We start from the raw sequence: 24,320 nt of genomic DNA on the forward strand, positions 1-24,320 counted from the left end.
CATAGCTACTTGTAAGTCACTAGAAACTTGTTCATGGCAGCAAAGTTCCAACCAGCCCGCAAGCCCCTGTTACACTCCGTTCATTTGTTTATTGATCGATCTACACGTAAGCATTGAGCCACGTGACTTCCTAATTCTGATGGTAGCACAAGGCTCCCTGCTGGTCTCCCTTGAGCATTTAGGAAATACTGCAGACTCAACAAGGACCCCTATGCTTGTGGGGCTACATCCAGATGGATGGAGGGTAATGGACCATAATAAGTAAATTATATAGTGTGTTGAAGGCTGTGTGTGCTGTGAAAAAAAAACTAAGCTGGTCACACTCTCACTCCCTGGTATATTCGTTTGCTGGGGCTGCCGTAACAGAATCCCACCGGCTGAGTAGCTGAAACAACAGAAATTTATTTCTCACGGTTCTGGAGGCAGAAGCTCTAAGAGTGAGGTGTCAGCAGGTTTGGTTTCTCCTGAGGCCTCTCTCCTTGGCTTGTCTGTGGCACCTTCTTGCCACATCCTTACCCAGCATTTTATCCTTGTGCACCCCGGTGGGTGTCTCTTCCTATTGGATTAGAGCCCCACTGTTGTGATCTCACTTGACCTTAATTACCTCCTAAGATCCTTTATCCAACCACAGTCACACTGGAGGTTAGGGCTTCTGATTGGGATTGCGGGGACACAGTTCAGTCCGTAATACCTGGGAAAATATGTTCCCTAGGATTCTGCTTACAGATAACAAGGAAGAATCCCCTCCCCAGTTTTGTCCCAGTAGAAACGGGGTTTCCCCCAGCCCCAGGCCTCTGGTGCTGCCTCCTGAGTTTGGAGCAGAAGCTCACATCTCTTCAGGATGTCAGCCTCCACAGCCATGCTTGGCTTCAGGCTTGATACTTGGTACTTTCTTTCAGTGGCATGGGCATCGGCGACTTGTCTGCCTGCTCGGGCTCCTATGACCACCAGCTGGCTATGCCTTCTTTCCTACCTTCTGTCTTGGGAAAACAGCTGCAAAAAGTGTGGAGCTAGAGGAGTTGGGTCAAGTTTGTCTCTCAGTCCAGTCATCGCCCTGTTCTCAGTTGTACTGGAATATAAACAGGGCAAGACTCTCTTTCTTGGCTCCCGTCTTTATCTTGAGAACCCCACAATTTCTCTGCTGATTTTTTTCTCCTTAGCAGTTCTCTAATGCCCCCCTCTTTTGATCCCATAGGAAGAGTCAAGGCCACATGTGTGCAGCAGGGTCTCTGAGGAGAACTGAGATGAGCACCACCTACACTTTCTGGGAAGACCCTGCGTGGGTCCTAGAGGAAATCACCTCAAGCAGTTCCTCGGAGGCCCAGGAAGTGGGGGCTCTGGGCTGAGGGACAGTCAGGGCTCTGAGCTGGAGTAGGGTGAGGGCTGAGGAGGCTGCACATGAATGTGGGAGATGTGGCCGAGACAGGAGCCATCTTGAACCTTCGGCTTTCTCTCTTCTCTCGCCTTCTGCTTACTCTGGTCATTCAAGGATCGGGGATCGGATGGCGTGAAATAAGAAGGGGAATCAAATTTAGATGGAAGGAGCAGCTGGGCAGCAGTTAGAGGTCATACATTCATTCAACAAATACTTATTAAACCTCTGCTGAATGCCAGGCACCCGTCTACTTGTTGTGGACATCACAGTGAACAAAACTGGGAAAGAGAAATATCCCATTGAAGCTGGCATTCTAGCAGAGGAAGGAAAACAATAAATATTATTAAATATTTCATAGTAGTAGTGGCACATCCAGTGACATAGTAATAATAGCAAACCTATAGTAATAATAGTAGTAACAGGAAACATACTCAACATACACTAATAACAGCAGACGCTTCATAAGGCCAGATATTATTCTTTTTTTTTAAGATTTTATTTATGTATTTGACAGACAGAGATCTCAAGTAGGCAGAGAGGCAGGCAGAGAGAGAGGAGGAAGCAGGCTCCCTGCTGAGCAGAGAGCCCAATGCGGGGCTCAATCCCAGGACCCTGGGATCATGACCCGAGCCGAAGGCAGAGGCTTTGACCCACTGAGCCACCCAGGAGCCCCAGGCCAGGTATTATTCTTAGTAGTTCAGGTGTATTTGCTAACTCCAGCCTCATGGCAATAGCACTATAGTAATAGTTCTGTTGTCCTCATCTTGCATATGACTCAGAGACACCGAGGAGCTGAGTAATTGCCACGACCACACAGCCCTAAGCAGCGGAGTCCAGATTTAGACCCACACAGTCTGGCTCCAGGGTCTGTGCTCCTAAGCACCACCCCGCTCTCCTCCCTGGGAGACAGCTCCCAGATGCTGACAGGGGCTAGTGGAAATGGGAGGGACTGGTGCTTGGCGTTGGGGAAGCAAAGGAAATCGCCCTTTGCTCCTGTGGAGCGAAGCCCTTTCCGAACTGTAGCCGCTCGTGTCAGATGTCTGTTTCAGCTCCAAAACACGCAGAACTCAGGGATTGCCTAAATCTCATAATCATCCCAAGGGACTAGCTCTTCCAGTACAGAAAGCATCTGCTTGTTTGGGGTTTTTAAAGGTCCATCAGGCAGGACTGCCTCGGTCGTTGTCATGGTCCCAGCTCTTAGCACAGAGCCTGGCAAGAGACTTCCTTTCATGAGTGTGCTGAAATTCTTAACATTTCGCAGTTTGTTAATCCTATTCAGTTGTCTGTGGCCTCCTGGTTTTTTCAGCATGCCTGAGTGTTCTTTATAAAAGGAGAAAGAAGAAAAAACTTGGAGGGCATGCCTTGGTGCACCGGCACAAAGGGACCAGCGAGGACCAGAAACTGTGGATCAGAGTCATGTGCTGAATCTCAGATCATCCAGGAATAGCAAGGGTCCTTCTGATTGTATTGCTAAGGGTGCTGTGAATCCCTTGCACCATATCACATGGTGGCATGGCAGTAGACAGATTCCGATTCAGGCTCACTGCCCGCTCTTCCAGCTAACCGAGGCAAGAGAAGGCAATGATGAGGAGTCTGGGTTCGGCCTCAGCTTTCCTCTGTCAGAGGCCTGGCTTTACTGTTTATTAGCAGGCTGTGCAATTTGAGCAAGTTACTTAACTTCTCTGAGGCTGATTTTCTAACCTACGAAACAGAGGAAATGCTAGTATTTACCTCACGGAGTTTCTATAAGGAATCACCAAGACCATGAGCAACTGAGAGACTAATAGAGTGTTTCACAAATGTTAACTATCATTATTGCTGTTGTGACTATTATCAAGCAGGCTAATCATAGTTGTCTAAACTCTTTATGTTTTTTCTACAACCAAATGTAAATAATTCTTTTCGTAGTGTTAAATATCTCTGGATACATCTTTACCTTTAAGCCCACCCCCTTTTTTAAGGGGGGAGGGGCAAAGAGAGAGGGAGAGAGAGAATCTCAATCAGGCTCCACGCCACTGTTGTGGGGCTCGATCTCATGACGCTGAGATCATGCCTGAGCTGAAATCAAGAGTCAGGCACTTAACCAACTGAGCCACCCACGTGTCCAAGCCTAACCTTTTTTAATAAGACCAAGAGTACTGCTGTCCCAGAGCAGCCCACAAAAGCCCTTTGGACTCATAACATCCTTCTGAAATTCACTCATCATTTTTGAGAAGGTTTAAAGGATAAAGAATAGAGCGCGCCTTCACAGCAGAACCTGGACAGTGCTGTGCTCAGGAAAGGCACACTGTCAAGGGCAACCTTTGGATGCCAAATCTGCGTCCTTGATACAGGAGATGCTCGTCTACCTAAGCACGTTCAGGAGTGCGCGTGAACACAGGAGTTAGAACAGAAGCCACGATCATGTAAGTGGATGAACCACTCCAGACAGAAAACTTTTCCCAGAGCAGACAGTGTTCCTTTGTAGGACAGTGGCACACACGTCAGAAAACCAGAAGCAACATGTTCATCTGTTGTGAAAACAAAGCTAATGTCAAAAAAATGTTTGCTATTTCAACTGCTGGCAAACATGGAGCTGATTCTGCAGTAAGATAAGCTTCCAATTTCTGAATAACTCACATTTCTCTTCTTGAACATATTTTCATGTTACTATGATATTGCCTGTGAATCTTTACTTTGGGTGTAATTTAGTTGGTGGTAAGAAAAGAAAGTTTATAATTGTTCCCAGTCTCGTTCTAATTCCTTTAATGACAGCTTTCAAGCTTTTCAATATAATCTTGTCTCATGAAAACATAAACACGAGAGGGAGCTCCCAAATGAAACCATACTGAGGGAGAGAACTTGATGGCACATTGATTGTAATAGAATCCTAGAAATTGTAATTATCACAGCCTGATTGAGGAATTTAATTTTAATGACGTGGTAACAAAATTGTATAATAAGAGATAGAAATGAGCATAATAAAAATCTTGTTTCTTAAAGTTAAATGAGGATAAATAATACCATGTTTCCTTTGAGAAAAGGAACCCGTTTAAATATTGTATTATATTTTTAATATATAAACGTGTCCATTGGTTCAGTCTTACAACCAATTACCTCATCGGTGGGTAAGGAATTGTTTTAAGTGAAAGGCATCGACACATTTTAAGGGCAGTTAAAGTTCTGGGGGCACATTGTAAGTGGCCTCTTGTACCTGGAGGTGGTGGGGTCTTAAGGAATTCCAACCCTAGTGCCTAGCCGAGGCCTACAGAGACTAAAACTTGTGTGTGATTCTGATTACTTCGTGTTCCGAGAGTTTGTACATCTCTTCTCAGCTTTGGCTGCTGTTGGCCCCCTTAGCATGCCATTTCTATTTCTGTCCATTCCCTTCTCTCCATGTAGACAGTCACTCTCAATCCCATTGATTATACTCTCCCTTCCTTACAACTAGAGGTACTCTTGCTGCTATCTTTTGACTTGTCTCTCTGGGCCAACTTTGAGCTTAAGATCCTATGGCTCATTGCCTGTTCTCTCTTTAGTTCCCCATTAAAATTTCTGAGAGGTATTACCTCAGTCTGTCCCTGTTTGGGGAAAGCTCTGTATATCTGACTAAATCATAGCTGTTGGCTGAGGTGTGCAGTAGGTACTCTTCCTCCCAAAGTCTGATTATTTCTTGGGTGGTTGGTGGGGCTGGTGGGGTATAGAGTTCCAATATGGCCTCTTCCCTTTAGTGGGGGCGTTTTGAAGCCCGGGTCCCAACAGAGGCTGTGGGAATGGCGGGCTCATGACAAATATGTCTAGCACAGATCAACTGACAGGTTTTATTCACAGGGGGCTGAAGAACCTAAACTAAAATGGGAACATATCACAACCCTCATCGCAAGCCTCAGAGAATTTGTGAGAACCACGGACCGAAAAATCATCGCCACCACACTGTCCAAGCTGAAGCTGGAACTTGACTTCGACAGCCACGGCATTAGCCAGGTCCAGGTGGTGCTCTTCGGTTTTCAAGACGCTGTAAGTATGATATTTTGCCTATGGCTTTCCACAGACTCCCAACGAAAATTAGGAAAATAGGTTAAAACGTAAGTTCTGTTATCTTTTGTTTCTTTACTACGATGACCTCTTCTTTTTCGATGGTGAGTGTGAGCTGCTTCCTCTCTGTGTGCTTCTAAGGAGCAGATTTGTTGTTATGTGTTTGTATCCCACAAAGTTGGATACCCATGAAATCGAACTCCATGGGAAAGAGCAAAAACTAACAAACATCTCCCGTGGCTGAACTCTGTTCTTAATGAGATCTTGTAGCGGGTCACTGTTTTTGGTGACTTGCCACGGAACTCATTTTCCTCATGCACTTTTAAATTCTATACGAGAGCTGCCATCTAGTGGTCACTGAGGAAAATGCAACCATGCAGATTGGAATGATCACCCCTGAATAAAACCAACGCTCCCCCCCCCCCCCCCCGCTTTTTCTCTGGTTTCCATACACAACACTTTAAACACGTTCGTTTAGTACACATTAATTCCTCACTGAATGAGAATTAATCCACGAGAGATTGCTGAAGCCTCCAGCCTCTCAAGTAGAGTTGCTATGCAACATCAACTAGACGCCAGTCTTTCTAAAGCCTGATTCAGCACCAGAGGTGTTCTTTGTGAAAGAGACTGATCTGTGGAACTCTGTACCAGAAAAGCCTGAAGCCACTCCTAGGCCTTCAAGGCCTTCACAGAGTGCAGGAGACTAAAATAAGAGAGTTCCTGGCAATGTCTGGTGTAAATACGAAAGCACTTTGCACAAAGGGATTTAAATTCTCCAAATTAACTCACTGCTAACGTATGTTATTTCTCCTGCGTAAATGTCTTGGCAGTTGTATTTGTTGCATCAAATGATCCCTCATTTAAAACCAAAGTAAATCCTTCAATAGCCACTCACGTTCTCTGAAACTCTATGTAAGCCCCTTGGTCTTTTTGCCGTGCTGTGGTCAGGGACAACACTCCTGACTTGACTGATATCATGGGTGATGAAAGCAACGGGTGGCGCCTATCACTAATAATTAAATGCTAAAGACACACTTCACTGCAACTAGGGAAACCTAACCATCTGCAAATAGAAAGAATTAATTTATTGATTTTGCACCTGCCTGCACATTTGGCTTCCAGCCTAGAGGCTGGGAAACAAATTGACCAGTAGAATTCAGATTGCGTGGTATAGTTGTAATTGTGGGCCTTGAGCCCAGGTCACTCTCTCTATCTCTGCCTGTCTCTTGCGCGCTCTCTCTCTCTCTCTCTCTCTCTTTCTCTCTCTCTCTCTCTCACACACACACACATGCACACACACCTGCTATTGCTCACTCACTATCCAGGATGGGAGTGAACCCAAAGAATGTACCCTGTTTAATGAAGAGCTATGGGGAGTGGGTCATAATTATGGAGGATCCCCTTCCATCTCATGTGACACAGGAGAGAAATTTCTAGTTTACTAAATGCGATACCCTACATTAGTCAAATAAGCAGGCAGATCCTTTAAGAAATGAAGGTCTGAGAACAAACTCATTCTGAAAGGATGTCCTAGAACAAGTGTGAGCCTACCAATGGTTCACTTCCTTTTGGGAGCAACTACTATGGGGATTTTGATGAAGACAGACCAACGGCAGGAGTAAGCAACTGGAACTCCAGCTTTTAGCCTGGGATTGTAGCTGGGGCATCTTCTCCATCGCTTCTTCTCAATTCTCTGGTCAGAGCCCAGACCTTTTCTTAGAGGGTCGTGTTGACCAGCAGTTAGTGGAGTTAACCCCAGTTTTAAATAAGCTTCTCTTATGTCTTTATATTAATAGTTATTTTTAAAAAGATAACACATATGGCTTACACATGCCATGGGATATTATTCACTCTTGAAAAAGAAGAAAATTCTAGCACATTATACTACGTGAAATAAGCCCATCTCAAAATTGCCATGTGATTCCACTTACGTGACAGACCTAGAGGAGTCAAATTCATGGAGATGGGAAGTAGAATGGTGTTCACCAGGGGCTGGGAGGGGAAGGCAGTGGGGAGTTACTGTTTAGCAGGTGTAGAGTTTCAGTTTTGCGAGGTGCATGCAAAGAATTCTAGAGATGGATGGTGTGATGGTTGCACAACAGTGTGAATGTACTTAACACCACTGAACTACATGCCTAAAAGTGGTTAAGGTGGCACATTTTATGGCGCCTGGGTGGCTCAGTGGGTTAAGCCTCTGCCTTCGGCTCAGGTCATGATCTCAGGGTCCTGGGATCGAGCCCCGTATTGGGCTCTCTGCTCCGCAGGGAGCCTGCTTCCTCCTCTCTCTCTGCCTGCCTCTCTGCCTACTTGTGACCTCTCTCTCTGTCAAATAAATAAATAAAATATTTTTTTTAAAAGTGGTTAAGGTGGTACATTTTATGCCATGTGTATTTGATGACAATTTTAAAAAAGGTAATGCATGTATCTCTTTCAGTGTCTATTTAAATATGTGAACTAGTACTAGTCACTGAAAAAAAATACCCTTATACCACAGACTTTCAATGTGAATAGCCTTTCTGGGATATTCTAGCAGGTTCCTCCCCTGTTTGCCGAGATATAGACAACCGTGGGAAGGAAGATAAGGCAGGCACTGTGGCAAATCTGTAGGTAGCAACACACATGCTCATTTCCTCCCTTACCTGCTTTTCCAAGTCACCAGACTAGGCTGAAGCATGTGGTTATATTAAACCTCAGAGTCACAACACTAGAGACCAGTGTTTGTTTTTATTTCAAGCCCATTAGATTTCTTTTTTTCCTCCTTTACGACCTCCACCATCCAGTTTGCAGATGTCATGAAAAACTGAAGTAGCTTGTTCTGAGTTCCAAAGAAGCCGCATTTCATTTAACCAGACTGCCTTTGATTTGCTCCCATGGGGATCACCAGACTTTGATTCAAAATGGCCATTTTTCATTGTTTCCCAGTGACATAAAGAAATTATGCACAATTCAAGGTGAAGAAACCTTTTAGTTGTTGTTGTTGCTAGAACGTCATCCTGATGCTTGTGTCATCTAGGTTATTTGCAGTTAAAAATTTAAGCAGACTAAATGTCACCCTCTTTCTCCAGGTCAATAAAGTTCTTCGGAATCATAATATCAAGCCACACTGGATGTTTGCCTTAGACAGTATCATCCGAAAGGCGGTGCAGACGGCCATCACCATTCTGGTGCCAGGTCAGGAATATTTAGTTACTTGGCAAATATTTAGTGTGTGACATTTTAAATTACTATTGATCTGTCATTTGTGGTGTCTTCCTTACTGCCTTTCGGGCCAAGTTAGCCTTTTTGTTTAATCTTTTTAAAGCCACCGAATAATGTTTATCTAGGGCCTCCAGTCTAAGTGATGAACACCAAGCCAAGTGTATACTATGGGTGAAGAAGATAGCTTCCTTGTCTTCAAAGAGCATGTCTGGGTATGGCGAGAAAGAGAAGGTTATGCGGGACACCCAAACGCATCTGTACTTCAATATGCAGATACTTGTGCCCACAAAGCACACCCTTGTGTCATCCTTTACTGGTGGTTCCCAAACCAGCTGGTGCACTGAGGGATGTCAGGAGCTCTTTAAAATTATAGCTCTCCAAGCCCCATCCCAGACTGAGTGAGTAAGAATCTGATGGGAAAAAAGCCCAGGAATCTGATTTTAATCCAGTTCCCAGGTCATTTTGATACACAGCCAGGTTTGGAAATCACTGGTCTAGACAGATCCCAGCTATGCTTGCAATGAGGTACAAAAGGGGTAGTGTTGATGAAACCGAGTTTTATGGAGTGAGAGGCACATTCATACTCCAAGGCAGACTTCCAAGTACTTTTGATAGTGTATTCACTAGTAAAAAATTTTAAGCAGAGCTCTTCCATCCTATATGTGTGTGTGGGAGGGTGTGTGTGTGTGTGTGTGTGTGTGTGTGTGTGTGTAGAGATGATAAGTAGATAGATAAACAGATTTAGATACATAAATTAGAAATATGTTGCACTAATTTATATATGTATTAAAAAGCAGTCTAAAATAGAAGTTTAAAAAGATTAGGTAATGAAGTATCTTAAAATTTAGGTTACTTATTTACATGGCACCACAAACTTAAGTCATCGCCAATCCTTCTGTGTTGTGGAATTCCCTCTCTTCTCTCAAAATACCTTGTTTGAGAGTGAGGGCACATGTGTCAAAGTTTATATGAAACCTCAGTAAAGATTAATTTATTTCCTTCTTCTGTAAGACAGAAATGTGGGAAGTTCCAATATCCCCGAACACACTGATCCTCTACTCAGGCCACACCTCCACCCCTCATTGCTCTTGCCCTGATCCTTCTCATTCTTCAGGTCTCCGTTTAAAAGATGCCTCCTCAGACAGTCCTGACCCACCACGGAGTCTAAAGTAGGCTCCACTGCTATTCTGTCTCCTTGGAAGTGCTTTTCCCCATTTGTGATGCCTTGTCAGTTTGAAACCGCCGTTATTTTCCTGTCTCATGGCTGTTACCCTCACCAGGGGTACCCGTGTCCACTTTATTCCGTGCAGAGCATATGGTGCAGCACGGTGCCTGTAAATCAGAGGACCCCTGATGAATACAAGTTGAAATAATACATAAATGAGTTTTACCTGATTATAACAAATGAAGGTAGAAAATTTGCATAACTTAGAAAAATTCTAGAGGCATGGAAACATGTAATTAGCAATTGGATGTGAACCTAGGGAAGGTAATGCTAGTGTAGACCTAATGTAATGCTCTAACCAAGTTAACAGATTCTTGTATTTCGGGGATATGTCGTTGGGATAAACCTGGATGTGAGGAATATACCCTAGAGGGGTTATATATTCAGAAGATAGGTGAAAGGAACTAGGTGCATAGTAGTGACAGAGATAGGTGTAGGCATAAATTAAACACAGTAGCAATCTAAATGAGCAAAGGAGAGAGGGATTATACCTTGAAATGTTTAAATAGCATACAAATGATCTGTTGACCTAATTTTTTAAAACTTCCCTCTAAAAATGGATTACCTAAATGCAATGGATTATATCCTGGAATAGAAAAAAAAAAATCAGTGAAAAACTTGTATAATCTGAATAAAGTTTGTAGTTTAGTTAATAGTATTGTACCTGTGTTAATTTCTCGGTTTTGATGAGTATACCAGTTATATAAGATGTATTGGGGGAACTGGAAGGTGTATGGGAATTCTCTGTATGACCTTTGCAATGTTTCTGTAAATGTAATACTCTTCCCAAATCAGAAGTTTAAAAAGCACACTGATCATCATACAGTAGTTGAAACACTGGTAAGTTTAGGGAGAGTGAAGAGAGGCACATCTTCTGCTCACATGGGTGCCTCGGGGGGTACGGGGGTGCGGCGCATTGGTGAGCACTGCTTCTACCCAACATGTGTATGCAACAAGCCATGTTCTTTAAGAGGGTTTGCTAAGGAAAGCTATTTGTCCTTCTACTGTGAAATTGTTTGAGGACATTAGGAGTCTCAGATGAAAACCCAAATTACTGTTCGCAAGCATTTTTAAGTAGAAATTTTGGAGAATTACTGGAGAGAGTATTTTTTATATTCCTCCTAGGAAAGGGGAAGGCCGTACACATTTGTATACCAATATATAAATAATAAAATGTGTGACCAAGAGGAATTGATTTCAAGCACTTGAGAGTTCCATCTAATTTCTGAATGTCTCTAAAGATTTTGTTATACAATTGAGATTCAAAGACACTTAAATGTTCAAACGAATGTTAAAAATGCTTGTCTTCATCTTCCCCTGATAAAAATTCCTTCTAGGTGACAAAACAGTACAATTAGCCTACAAAATTTTGAAACACATACTAAAGAAAACCACAGATATAAAAGTATGTCATCATCAGTGCATGCATGTCCTAGGTCTCTCCTCAGAGAGGACCCAGATCTTAGTATCTAAACACCATTCTCCAATAAAACAATCAGTGCTCCCTGGAGTGACGGTTGATTCCAGACCTGGGGCAGGGAAAATATACATGAGCCTAGAACATCCTGTGATGCCAAAAAGGATGGAGGTTTTGAAAGGACACTGGAGACCACACCCATTTGAAGGAGTTCCCGAAAATCTAAGCCAGAACAATTTGAACAATAAAATAAAATAATAATAGCCTTGGGTTAGAGTATATAGAATAAACTAAGTATCTGTAAGTCTATTCTGAAATAATTGAATAAATAAGAGTATGAAGGAGAAGAGCCAGGTCTTTGTAATAGAATTCCAGTTAATAAATGTAGAAGGTATGAGGAAAGCAGACAATCACCATTAGGCAAACAGCACATTAATAATTATTGCAGGCAAGAAGCATCAATCGGTGCTAAAATTAGTAGGCAAAAGAGAAATGAAAAACAGGGATTTGAATGGCCACACAGTGTCTGCCCACAAGATATTTACTAATTTCAAAGGGAAAACAGTGATTTTACAGTGGAAGAAATTGACAGACACCTCCTGTACTAAATGATCAAGGTCAGCATCACTAGGAATAAGACATCAGGATCCTGTACATCCTAACGTGATTCATTTAGTAGTGCACAACATCGCCTTTGTGATATTCTTGCCAAAAATGCAGTCTCAACCTCATCATGACAAGACATTGGTGAACCCCAAACGAGGGTCATAGTACCAAAATAACTGACCAGTACTCCTCAAATGTGTGGAGGAGGTCGTAGGAAACAAAGAAATACCTGGGTACTGTCTCAGACTGGAAGAGACTAAGGAGACATGATGACCAAATGCAGTATGGGATTCTGCTTCAGAAGAAGGGCATCGGGGTGCCTATGTGGCTCAGTCAGTTAAGCATCTGCCTTCAGCTCAGGTCACGATCCCAGGGTCCTAGATCCAGCCCAATGTCTGGCTCCCTGCTCATCAGGAGCCAGCTTCTCTCTCTGCATCCCTCTGCCGCATTCTCTGCTTACGAGCTCTCTCTGTCAAAATAAATAAATAAAATCTTAAAAAAAAAAAAAGAATGAGGGCATCATCGGGAAACCTGGTGAAATTCAACAAGGTCTATAGATTACGTAGTGTATGGTAGCAATGTCAGTTTCCTGGGTTTGGTCCTAGTGCCACAGTTGCATAAGATGTCAAGTTTAGGGCAAGCTGAAGGGTATACAGGAACTCTATCATTTTTGCAACCTTTTTGTTATTCTGCCATTCTTTCAAAATTGAAAAGTAAAAAAAATTAAAAAGTATTCAGTCTTTCTCCCAAAAGAGCACACAGAACAGAGAGTACAGTGCAAGCCCCTTAAGAGTTTTTTTTCTCCTCAGGCTCTTTTTTCACTTGTCATCAGGAATCAGCCCGGCTGTGGGTGACCAGATGGAGAAATGCTGAGCATAGAGACCATGTTGGCAATGCCAAGAGAGAGTTGATAATGGAGACATACTAACTACATTAACAATAATTTTAATGCTAAAGTACTTGATATTATTACCAGTTCAGCTAAACTACTCATGTGCCCTGTGTCCACATGAAAGTAAAATGACCAGCATTCTGTACCATCTGAACTTATGGTGGGAGTCATACTCTGCACTGACAAGGACTGTAATCTTCTTCGGTGTCAGAAATACCCTGTGTTAAAGAAGCTGGGTCTGGTTATGTTCCTCTGGGGAAAGAACCGATTGGAGTGGTGTCTGGAGGCAGGGAAGTGGGAAGAGTACTGCGGTTTGAGTCCATCTTGCTGTATTGGAAACAGGCACCAGCTCTAGATTCCCACACATGGGCTCAAACAACACCTGCTCATTAAAGGCCCCTGTTCCAAACCCCGGGTCCCTGCTTTTCTCCTCACACTTCTCTCTCTCTTGACAGCCCATTCTGCCTTCCATTCTTCTCAGGGGGCTCTGGACCACCATTTGAACTTCCTTCTCTCAAATGCCACTTCCCCTTTCCCCTCCAAGCAAGGCATTCCCCTCCTCCAGAATCCTGCTTAAGCTCTTCTGCTCCCATGAATCAATCCATGAGCAAACCACCACTGAATTATAGTTATTGCTAATGTGCTTTATTTACCTCTTAGCATTCTTAATACATGCACATGTGAATTATATGTCTAGCTAGGTCTATAACTGAGATCATCTAAGAAATTTTTAGCTGCTTTAATTTGTGCTTATAATTCCATGTCATCTTTGTGCCTGCTCTTACGGCTTTTCTGTATATTCCTTCTGGCTCTCCTTTAGGTTGTTATCTCTTTGAGGACAAAGACCAGTTGCTCCATCCACTTGCATATTTTACAGTGTGGAATTTGATGATGTATAATCAGGGAGCTGCCACGAAAGACCAAAATAACAAAGTATTGAATTTGCTTACAATTTTCTACTTTCTTCAAATTATTTGAGAGAATTTTTCAATCATTTGTACATACATAAAATAACAAAATGTAGAGTTAAGGCTATATGAGGGGGTATTTAAATATAATAATAAATATCAGAACATTTCCCTCCCCAAACGTGAGATAATAGTCAACGGCACAAAAAAAATTTTAATTGTTTTTAAAATTTCAGTTTGGATTCCATAAAAGAAATTTAAGAATAATTTTAGAAAATTTTAAAAGGCCTAATCTTATGTTCTAACTTAAGTTAGAATTGTACTTTCTTATTTTTTCTTTTTTTTTAAGATTTTAAAATTTATTTTATAGAGAGAGAGAGAGAGTGGGGGTGGGAAGAGGGAGGGCAGAGGAGAATCTCAAGCAGACTCCTGGCTGAGCACAGAGCCAGATGCAGGTGGTGCCATCTCAGGACCCTGAGATCATGACCTGAGCTAAAATCAAGAGTTGGATGCTTAACCAACCGAGCCACCCAGGTCCCCTAAGTTATTTGTAAAGTGAAATTTTTAAAAATTATTTGGTTCCCTTATAAATACAAATAATCTTAGTATTATAACTCTTCCATTTTGTCCACATTTATTAGACTAATATGTCCTAATCCCTGTACTGGATTCTGGGTTTGCAGCACTAAAACCCCTGATTTTGAGCCCCATCCCCTTCTGTAGGATGAGTTAGGAAATGGAATTTTGGAAAGAGATGTAGAGGTGGTGTTAACCTTAAGAGATAAAGGACAAGGATGTAGAGAGATTCGAACCCTTGTACACTCTTGGTGAAATTATCAAACAGTGCAGCCACCGTGGAAAAAAGCATAATGGCTCCTCAAAAAATTTAAAACTAGAATTGTCATACGAGGGTGCCTGGGTGGCTCAATCGGTTAGGCATCTGCCTTCAGCTCGGGTCATGATCTGAGGGTGCTGGGATCAAGCCCCGCATCGGGCTCCCTGCTCAATGGGGAGTCTGCTTCTCCCTCTCTCTCCCCTCTGTGTTCTTTCTTTCTCAAATAAATAAATAAAATCTTAAAAAAAAAAAAAGAATTGTCATACGATCCAGCAGTTCCTCTTCTGGATATATATCCAAAGAAAGAATTAAAAGCAGGATCTCAAAGAGATATTTGCATACCCACATTCATAACAGCATTAGTTACAATAAACCAAGAGGTGGAACCAACACAAGTATCCACCGACAAATGAAAGGATAAACAAAATGTGATCTATACATGCAATGGAATATTATTCAGCCTTAAAAAGGAAGGAAATTCTGATACAGGCTACAACATGGATGAATCTTAAGGACATTATGCTGAGTGAAGTAATAAGCTTGTCTCAAAAAAGACAAACACTGGATGATTCTCCTTTTATGAGGTATCATAGTAGTCAGATTCACAGAAACAGAAAGTAGAATGGGGGTTGCCAAGGACAGGGGGTAAGGGGAAACGAGGAGTTGGTATTTCATGGGTATAGAGTTTCAGTTTTGCAAGATGAAACTTACAAAAAGTTCCCAACCTAAAACTAGCTCTAGAGAGTGAGTTACACTACTGAACTGGATATTTAAAAATGGTGACAGTGGTAAATTTTATGTCCTGCATTTTTTGCTACAATAAGAAGTGAGAAAAATAATAAAGAGAGATCAAGGAAGTCAGAGCTGCATAAACCTGGCCCCTGAAGAAGGGCACCTGACTTTTGTTATGAGCAAGAGATGAGGGTTTTTTTTTTTTTAGATGGTTGAATCTAAAATGCCTGCCCAGCTTGAATATCTAGGAGGTATTGGATGTAACCAGATCAAGTCTTGAAATATAGTTGGTCATTCACACATTACAAGTACTTAACCTTGATAGATTTCAGTGAGCTTAGCTATAGTAAATAGAAATATAAAAAAGTGAAGGATAGAATTCCAGGTTCCAGCTTTTAAGGGACAGATGGTAGATTTAAAAAAAAAAAAGAAAAAAGGATCTGAAGAGAAGTAGCAGCCAGAGATTTAGAGGAAAATACCATATACAGATCTAATAAGGTGAGGAAGAAAAGAGAATTTGTTAACTAGTCAGCCTTTGGTTGCCGTGCCCTGGTAGCTAGATTGGGGGTGGGATGGGTCTTCTATCACTCCGCCTAGAGCCATCTCCCCACCCAGGGGCTCTTAACCTGTGGGTTCATGGACTCTCTGAACAAGCTTCAGGGAGTCTCTGAGCCCTCGGGATATCGAGGCAAAATGTTGTATGACTGTGCCTTTCTTTGACAGAGACTCTTCATGGTTTTCATCGTGTGTCATAACATATGGAGTCAAGATCCAGTATTTCTGCTACCCTGACTTCACTTAGATTATGAGTGTAATTCCTTTTTTAGTTCATTTTGAAACCATAATCACAACTTATAGTATTGTTTTCTTGGGGAAGATATCATCCAAGTTGTTAAGTGACATGCAGATGAACTCAATGCGACATATTCAAGTTGGAGACTTATAATGTTTGCCCTGTTAATTTCAGTGGTTAGTGAACAGGGTAGAGAAGGACTCACACTAAGAATCCAGTAGTCAAAAACAGTCTTATTAGAGTGAATATAAGCACATGTGGCATTTTCAGGACCTCCTCCATCCCCTTACACTTTGACCATTACAGGCAAAAAGTATTCTGTGCATTTACTTTTATTTAGATAATCTCACTATATCTCATTTTCCTCATTCTAAGTGAGTTAATAGTTGCCAGATATTATATAATACAAAAAAATGAATTTCACTTGTATAAACAAATGTTTATATTAACAGGTTTTTACATAATTGCCTTTTTGATTTTAGCATTTTCCCACATATCTTTTTTTTTTTTTTCCTTAATTTGTCAGAGAGAGAAAGAGAGCACAAGCAGGGGGAGCAGCAGGTAAAGGGAAAAGCAGGCTTCCTGCTGATCAAGGAGCCTGATGCAGGGCTTGATCCCAGGCCCCTGAGATCATGACCTAAGCCCAAGGCCATTGCTTAACCCAGTGAGCCCCCCTGGCATCCCCCCACATATCTTTTTTATTTTATTTTGTTTACTTGAGAGAAAAAGAGAGAGTGTACACAAGCAAAGGGAGAGGGAGAGAGAGAAGCAGACTCCCCAGTGAGCAGGGAGCCTGACATGGAGCTCAATCCCAGGACCCTGGGATCACAACCTGAGCCGAAGGTAGATATTTAACCAACTGAGCCACCCAGGCATCCTTTCGCACATGTCTTCTGTGTGGTGTGGCCATTTTTCTCTTGTTTGAATTAGGTCATTCTGAGTCAATAGATCCTGTGAATTTTTAGATTCACTGGAAGAAAAACTGTAAATTAATGCCCAGAAGTCTATCCCTACATTTGGAAAACCAGTTTGGAAAGCAGGGAAGAGGACATTCATGTCAGAAGAAATTAAAGCAATCAGTCATATTTTATTAACACTGTTATTGATGTTATGCCTCACAGAACTGAGGCCACACTTCAGCCTCGCATCTGAGAGCGATACCGCTGATCAAGAAGACTTGGAGGCAGAAGACGACCATGAGGAACGGCCTTCGAACCAAACTATCCGAAGACCTCATGCTGTCATTGAAGATGCTGTAGCTACCTCAGGGGTGAGCACGCTCAGTTCTACTGTATCCCACGACTCCCAAAATGCCCACCGGTCCCTCAATGTGCAACTTGGAAGGATGAAAATAGAAACTAATAGGTAAGTCCTATTCTGACTTGGGTGGGCTTTCTTTCCCTTACTTTTATATAAGTGCATGTGTTTGGGGTCTATCTAAAGTTTGGTCCACAAATGGGGCACCTGGGTGGCTCAGTCAGTTAAGCATCCAACTCTTTTTTTTTTTTTTTTTATTTGACAGATAGAGATCACAAGTAGCGAGAGAGGCAGGCAGAGAGAGAGAGAGGAGGAAGCAGGCTCCCCGCCAAGCAGAGAGCCCGATGCGGGGCTCGATCCCAGGACTCCGGGATCATGACCTGAGTGAAAGGCAGAGGCTTTAACCCACTGAGCCACCCAGGTGCCCCTAAGCATCCAACTCTTGATTTTGGTTCAGGTCATGATCTCAGGGTCATGAGGTCCAGCCCTGCACTGGGCTCCGCACTGAGCGCCACACTGGGCTCCACACTGGGCTTGGAACCTGCTTAAGATTTTCTCTCTTCCTCTTCCTCTCTCTCTCCCCCGACCTTCAATAATAATAATAAAGTTTGATCCAGAGAATACAAAATGATTCATCACTTTATCCTATTCACGTAAACTTGGTTTGATATCCTGCTTTATCAAACAAGAGAGATTTGTCTTAGTCTCTTTAGTCAAAATCATTTTCTGTTCTACCAGTCCAAGCCTTGTTCAGCAGCATTCTTTGATCCCTGCTTTTTCTCCAAGTATAGTGAGATTTTCAAAGTAGCTGTAACTTCAGAGACTGTCTTGGACACAGACTCAGAGCAGTGTGTACCATCCCAGAAAACAGCTGAAAGATAGAAAATCCATGTTCTTGAAAGCCTGTGATTTGGAATATCAAGTTCTCTTAGAAGAGGAAGATCTCTGTTCTTGAGAGTAAATTTAGTGATGCTAAAGCTTTACTTTTCTAAAAAAAAAAAAAAAAAAAAAACCTTGAAAGGATGATAAGTTGACTGCATTTATGATCCTATTTTATTTTGAATATGTTCTGTCATATCCAGACTTTAATTTTCCTTTGAGAATTTGGTGACATAAAATCCACAGTAAATATTTCCTGTTCTTTACAGATGTTGGCACAGTTCAAGTTCTGAGTCTATGATTTATAGCTTCCTGTACTGGCTACAGTTGACATGTGATCAACTGACTTTACAACGCTGGGCTTATAGTGAAAAAAAAAATTTTTTTTTTTTGAGTGAATCAATACCAGTTGTTCAAATATTTACTTAAAAATCTTGCTCACCAGGAAGATAAAACATATTTTACTTCTTGTCATAAGTTTAAGTTTTTTTAAGTTAAGCTTGAATACCAAACTTAGTACAGGTAATACAAAGTTCATCTTATATTCAGAAACATGAATTTTGGTTGCATGATTGAGTAAATCCATTCATATCATCTACTGTTTGCATAGAGAAATCTTCCTGAATAAGGGGGAAATGGCTTTTGGACTTCCAGATCTTAATCTTGTCCTGGTAAAACCAGCTCTTAGTTGGCATCTCTACTACTTAGTGGAAGACTTTGTGCCTTTCCTCCTCTGAGACTTCCATGGAAATCCTCATTGCCTCCTCTTCTCAAGCAATACACCGACCTTGGTAGTAGGTGTTAACTTTAGTTGTCTTTTAGTTTACTCTCTGTCACCCAGCTCTAGATGGAGTTGCTTTTTATACCCCTCTCTGATCTCTGGAGGATGAATGTTTACTCGATCTGGTTTTGGTCGCCAACTCCTCCTCCACCCATGGTCAGAATTATAAAGGCAATAAAGCTACTTTATTTACCAATGAGCTGGTATATTTGTTTCTCTGGCCTTCAAACCTTCTGTCTATAGACCCTGGCTTGTGTCAATAGAACCTGCCTTTGCTGCCTTCAGCCTCTCCCTTTTCCCCTTAGACCATTGGAGTTAGCCCGATTTCCATGCTGTCCCGCCCTCTGTAGGCCAGAAGGGCTGCTCTTCTGCGCAGCCGCGGGCGGAGGGCCTGCTTCCCACATCTCTGTTGGAAGGGCTACGACTGGCCGTATTTCTTTATTGTGTTCCTGTATTTTTCACAACAGCCCACATTCGTGTGTTTTTTATGTACATATTTACCCTTATATCTGTGACATCTACGGGATTATGAGCCTCTTTTTTCTGTTTCTAGTAATATCTTCCACAGCTCCTCCCTGTCGCCTCCAGAGAAGGGAGGCGAGGCACAGCATTCACCTCATGGCGTGATGTTAGAAAAGGGCAGCTGCCTTGGTACTGGTACTAAGCAGCGGAAATGAGAGGCGAATCATGTCCGTATCACTTTCAGTTATTACTTGATATACAGAAATTCATACATTGCGGGGACCGCCTGGGTGGCTCAGTCAGTTGAGTGTCCCACTCTGGGTTTCAGCTCAGGTCAAGATCTCAGGGTCCCGAGATCAAGTTCCCTGTCAGACCCCGTGCTCAGCGGGGAGTCGGCTTGAAGATTCTCTTCTTGTGCCCCTCCCCCACTCATATTCTCTCTCTCTCTCTCTCTCTCCCCCCCTCTCGCTCTATAAAATAAATAAATATTTTTTTTTTAAAAGTTCGTACATTGCAAAATAAACTTAAAGGAAATGTTAGTATGTTTTTCAGAAGGCTGTAGCTCTCATGTTAGAAATCTTAAGCTTGTATTTAGATAATCACTGATGAAGGTCAATCAGGTTTATCCAGCTCTTGATTATTAGATCACCAATAAGAATACCAGATAGAGAAAATAACATGGTGTCTTTAGAATGTATGTTTTACTTATATTTCAGGGTATGTTTACATAACATGTTCTGGAAATAATTCACTTCACACCAGTGGTTGAGACAGTACTGGAGGACAGTAACAGAGTTAGCTAAAAATCTAACTCCCGCAGAGCTGACTGCTTCTCTATCAAACGATTCTGGAATTTCCTACCAACACTCACCTAAGTTAAAAAAATTGACTTCAGGGCAGATGCTTGCCAAATTTTTCTGGAACAGAGAGGCAGGCAATTACCTTAATTTTGAAGAACTTCCCTCTTAACTGCAAGACAGAGCAAAAATAAAGCTGATGGACTGGGTAAATAAATAATTTTTGAGAGCTGGATTTGGGACAAATGAGGTGGCCTGTCAGAGCTCTGCTTCTAAGGTTAAGTCTGGCTTTTTAAGTCTGGCTTTCTTTTTAAAAAGAAAATATGTAGTCTAGGTACACATAGGTTAAGTTCTAGAAAAAGTCACTGTGTTCTTTGAAAAAAGTAATAAGAATATTCCATACATGTAAATCATCAAGGAAGACAAAAATACATACGAGACTGAGAAATTGCCAACTTAAAAATTCATGCTGAGCTTGCTGTCCATTTCCTGGAATATCATTCTTGCTGGAGTGATAAACATCTCCTTTGATCCTCTGGTTTCCTCTGGCCCTCAGTTCCTGCAGCTCAATCCACCAGATTGTGTGCTGCTTAACTCTGCTTATCTTTAAATAATCTGTCTTTCTCAAACCACCTTCTCTAGCTGCCTTTCAAGAGTCTTCCTTTTTGTCCTGCTTCTACTACCCACTCTACTGAGTCCTTTCTCCTAAAGGCCCCCCATCTCTGCCCTATGGGAAAGGAGCAGCCTCCTGAGCCCTGGGCCCAAAGCTGTGGCTAGCAGTCATTCTTTTGGGAAGTTTTACTTTTCCTTTCCACAAACGAGAAAATTGAAGGCTAAAAGTGTTAAGGCAATAGTCGAAGTTAACACAGGAAGTGTGGGGCTGAACCAGGATTCAAGCCCAGGACTATCTTTTAGTTGGACCTGTGCTGCCTTCAAACATGCCAACTGAAACAGAAACAAACTTTTGGAATAGAATCTGGTCCCAAGTTAAATCTATCCGTACTGAGAAAATGAAACAAATACAGTTGGCTAAGAACTGTAGGGCATGCAACAATTTATCCTGATGATCTTATGAATACTTCTGTACCTTAACTTTAAATTCTGAATCCAAGTCACCCAATGATCATTTTCTATAAAAATTAGAGAATCTCCCTTTCTATCTGGAAATATTTTTTCAGAGAGTAGTGTTAGAAATGGTGAGTAGGACACCAGTTGGCTCTTAGTTGCATAGTGAACCCTTCATGAATAAGAATTCTGATATAAATGATATGTTAGTTTCTCCTTGTTTCTTTGAAGAATACAGAAGATGCCAACAAAGAACTGAATGTACCAGGAACACAGCTATCCTTTTACCCACTTCACCAGTCCCCTTAAAAGGGAGAGGAATAATAGTAAGATCCTCAACAATCCTAGCAATAACCATTACCATTTACTGAGTACTATAGGGGACCTCACCTATCAAATTTTCAGTTAAAAAAAAAATGATTGCCTTTCTGCTTTGCATTGATTATTATATCATCTATCATCAACTTTTTTGATGAGGAGTCACACATGTAAAGTATAGTTCTGTTAATATCGTATATATTTTATTTTACTTTATTTATTTGCCATTTACAGTCATAAAAAGAAACAAAATATCTCTGAAGATTTGGGCAGACAATTGAGGTGGTAGTTTTGAATTCTTGTCTGGAAGTACAAGCCCTCAAGAGTTTTGCCACTCAACATGGGGCGGAGCGGGAGGAGGGGGGCGGAGGCGGTCTGTGGACCAGCAACATGAGTATCACCTGGGGGAGCTCATTAGAAATTCAGAATCATGGGGCGCCTGGCTGGCTCAGTTGGAAGAGTGTGTGACCTTGATCTCTGGGTTGTGAGTCCAAACACCACATTGGATATAGAGATAACTAAAAAAATAAATAAATAATAAACTTTAAAAAAAAAGGAATGCAGAATCTCAAACCTATCCGCAAAATTACTGGATGAGAATCTGCATTTCAATAAAATCCCAGGGATGTCTGTGTTCCGTGTAGCTTGAGAAGTTCAGATCTAGAAGGTCACTCTGGCTGCTCCAGCTTTATTATCCTGTCAACCAATATAATTTTCTTCTACAGATTACTGGAAGAATTGGTTCGGAAAGAGAAAGAATTACAAGCACTCCTTCATCAAGCTATTGAAGAAAAAGACCAAGAAATTAAACACCTGAAGCTTAAGTCCCAACCAATAGGTGAATAGCAGAAACTTTTTAAGTGATACTATTAAGCTAGGCTGCCACAGAAAGGAGAGAAAGCTAACGGGAAGTTTATTTCATGACTTAATTGACACCCATCACTTGTACCATGACTACACGCAGAAATTGCTTTTAAGAAATACCCAATTTTTTGGGTCTCTGGGAGGCTCAGTTGGTTGGGTGACTGACTTTGGCTTAGGTCATGATCCTAGAGTCCTGGGATTGAGTCCTGCATCGGCCTTCCTGCTCAGCAGGGAGTCTGCTTCTTCCTCTAATCTCTCCCCTCTCATGCTCTCTCTCTCAAATAAATAAGTAAAAATAATATCTTTTAAAAATAGAAATATCCAGTTTTTAGTAGCAGCAAAATATAATTTCAGTATAACTTGATTTCATGTAAGATGATTCATGGTCATTTTTGCCTGAGATGATTTGAGGTGAATATGGCTCTAACACTTCTTTGGTCTTTAATTTTCAAATGAGATTACTACAATAAAATACTATTTTTGGTCATTTTTGCATTTGTATTCTTTATATTCTGGGTTTTTTCTATTTTATTGCAAATAGTGAAAAAAGAAATTATTATATGATTATATGGTTTTCTGCCAATTATGCTCATGTTTGTCACATGAAAAACCCACAGTATGATTTTGGTGAAACTATAGAATTGTTTCAGAGAAACTATATTTCTTTGAATTCAGAGCAACTATAAATTTGATATAAAAGTATGAGGTGGGGATATCATTACATGATTACTTCTGCCCCTCCATTTATTAGTAGTCTTTAAGCATTTTGTTTATATTTATACTGCCAATCTCAATTGTTTCTGTTATTTTCTGATAGAGCAAAATCTTCTAAAGTAGTAATAAATGTCTGTGGCCTGGGAGGGTCCCAGATAGCCTCTGTGAAGAGAAGCTAAGAATGTCCCTCACTCCCCAATTCTGTCCTAGATATTCCTGGATTGCCCGCATGCCCCCGGGATTCTCCTGGCACAAATACTGAAGAGTCTGAGCTTACTGAGTGGCTGCGAGATAAGGGAGCTGATGAAGACACTATAAGTCGGGTAAAGAAAACTATCCATGGGACCAGCTTTTCTCTCACTGCATAATGTTGAGTGCCTGCGGTGTGTGAGGCACGGGGCATATACACTGGTGAGCCCTCGTGCGGCCTGCAGACTAGGGCCTGCAGGTGGTCGTCAAATAATTCCACAGATAAAGTGTAATGATACCCTGATAAGCTCTATGATGGAGAGGTTATCAGGTGTTTGGAGACAGAGAGAGGAAGAGGTTGGTGAATGAGCTGGAGTCTAAAGGCGTATGTAGGAATAAACCACACCATCTGTATGTGTATTTGGGGAGGGCAGGTGAGGAGGGAAAAATTATTCGGGGGCTGGGATGCTGTATGTGCAAAACAGTGAGGCAGGCAAAAGCTCTGTGGTCCAGGAGTCCTCTAAGGAGCTTTTATATTTTTGAAGCGAAAATAAGGACGAGTGGAAAAATCAAGACAAAACCAAAAATTGTAAAGTTTCTAATTCTCTCTTTTGTTTAACTCTTTAGTTCTCTCACAACATTATTAGACTCTACTGGGCAGTGGCTATTTATTAATATTTAATAAAATAGACCTGGTCAGTCACCTTGTGTCAGGAACACTTTCTATAGATCTATAATGACCTGATTCCCCTCTGCTCCTTACAGACTTTGGGAAATTGGCAGGAGGAGCAGCACTTATGTTTGAAGATTACATACATGTATTCACACATACACACAAGAAGAGGTTATGTTTTTTATTATTTTATAGAAAGGGCCCCAATACAGTATTACATTAATTTTAGTTTTATGTTTAAATTTTTTAAATAACAAAGAATAAAGGTTTTTTTCCTCTTTACTTGATAATTCATTGGGCTACTAAATAGAATTTAGGGTTTCCTT

General features: G+C 41.5%; 1 protein-coding gene across 1 annotated transcript in view; it reads left to right on the forward strand.

Annotated features, from left to right (window-relative positions):
- Nucleotides 1-24,320, forward strand: part of MAP3K5 (mitogen-activated protein kinase kinase kinase 5) — a 203,734-nt gene that overhangs the window by 177,049 nt on the left and 2,365 nt on the right. The window contains exons 24-28 of the mRNA XM_046005093.1: nt 5,186-5,371; nt 8,455-8,560; nt 17,117-17,360; nt 22,280-22,392; nt 23,343-23,455. Of these exons, the coding sequence (XP_045861049.1) occupies nt 5,186-5,371; nt 8,455-8,560; nt 17,117-17,360; nt 22,280-22,392; nt 23,343-23,455 (762 nt within the window). The remainder of the gene's footprint in view (nt 1-5,185; nt 5,372-8,454; nt 8,561-17,116; nt 17,361-22,279; nt 22,393-23,342; nt 23,456-24,320) is intronic.

Source organism: Meles meles, chromosome 5, assembly GCF_922984935.1.
Source record: "Meles meles chromosome 5, mMelMel3.1 paternal haplotype, whole genome shotgun sequence".
NCBI classification, from domain to species: domain Eukaryota; kingdom Metazoa; phylum Chordata; class Mammalia; order Carnivora; family Mustelidae; genus Meles; species Meles meles.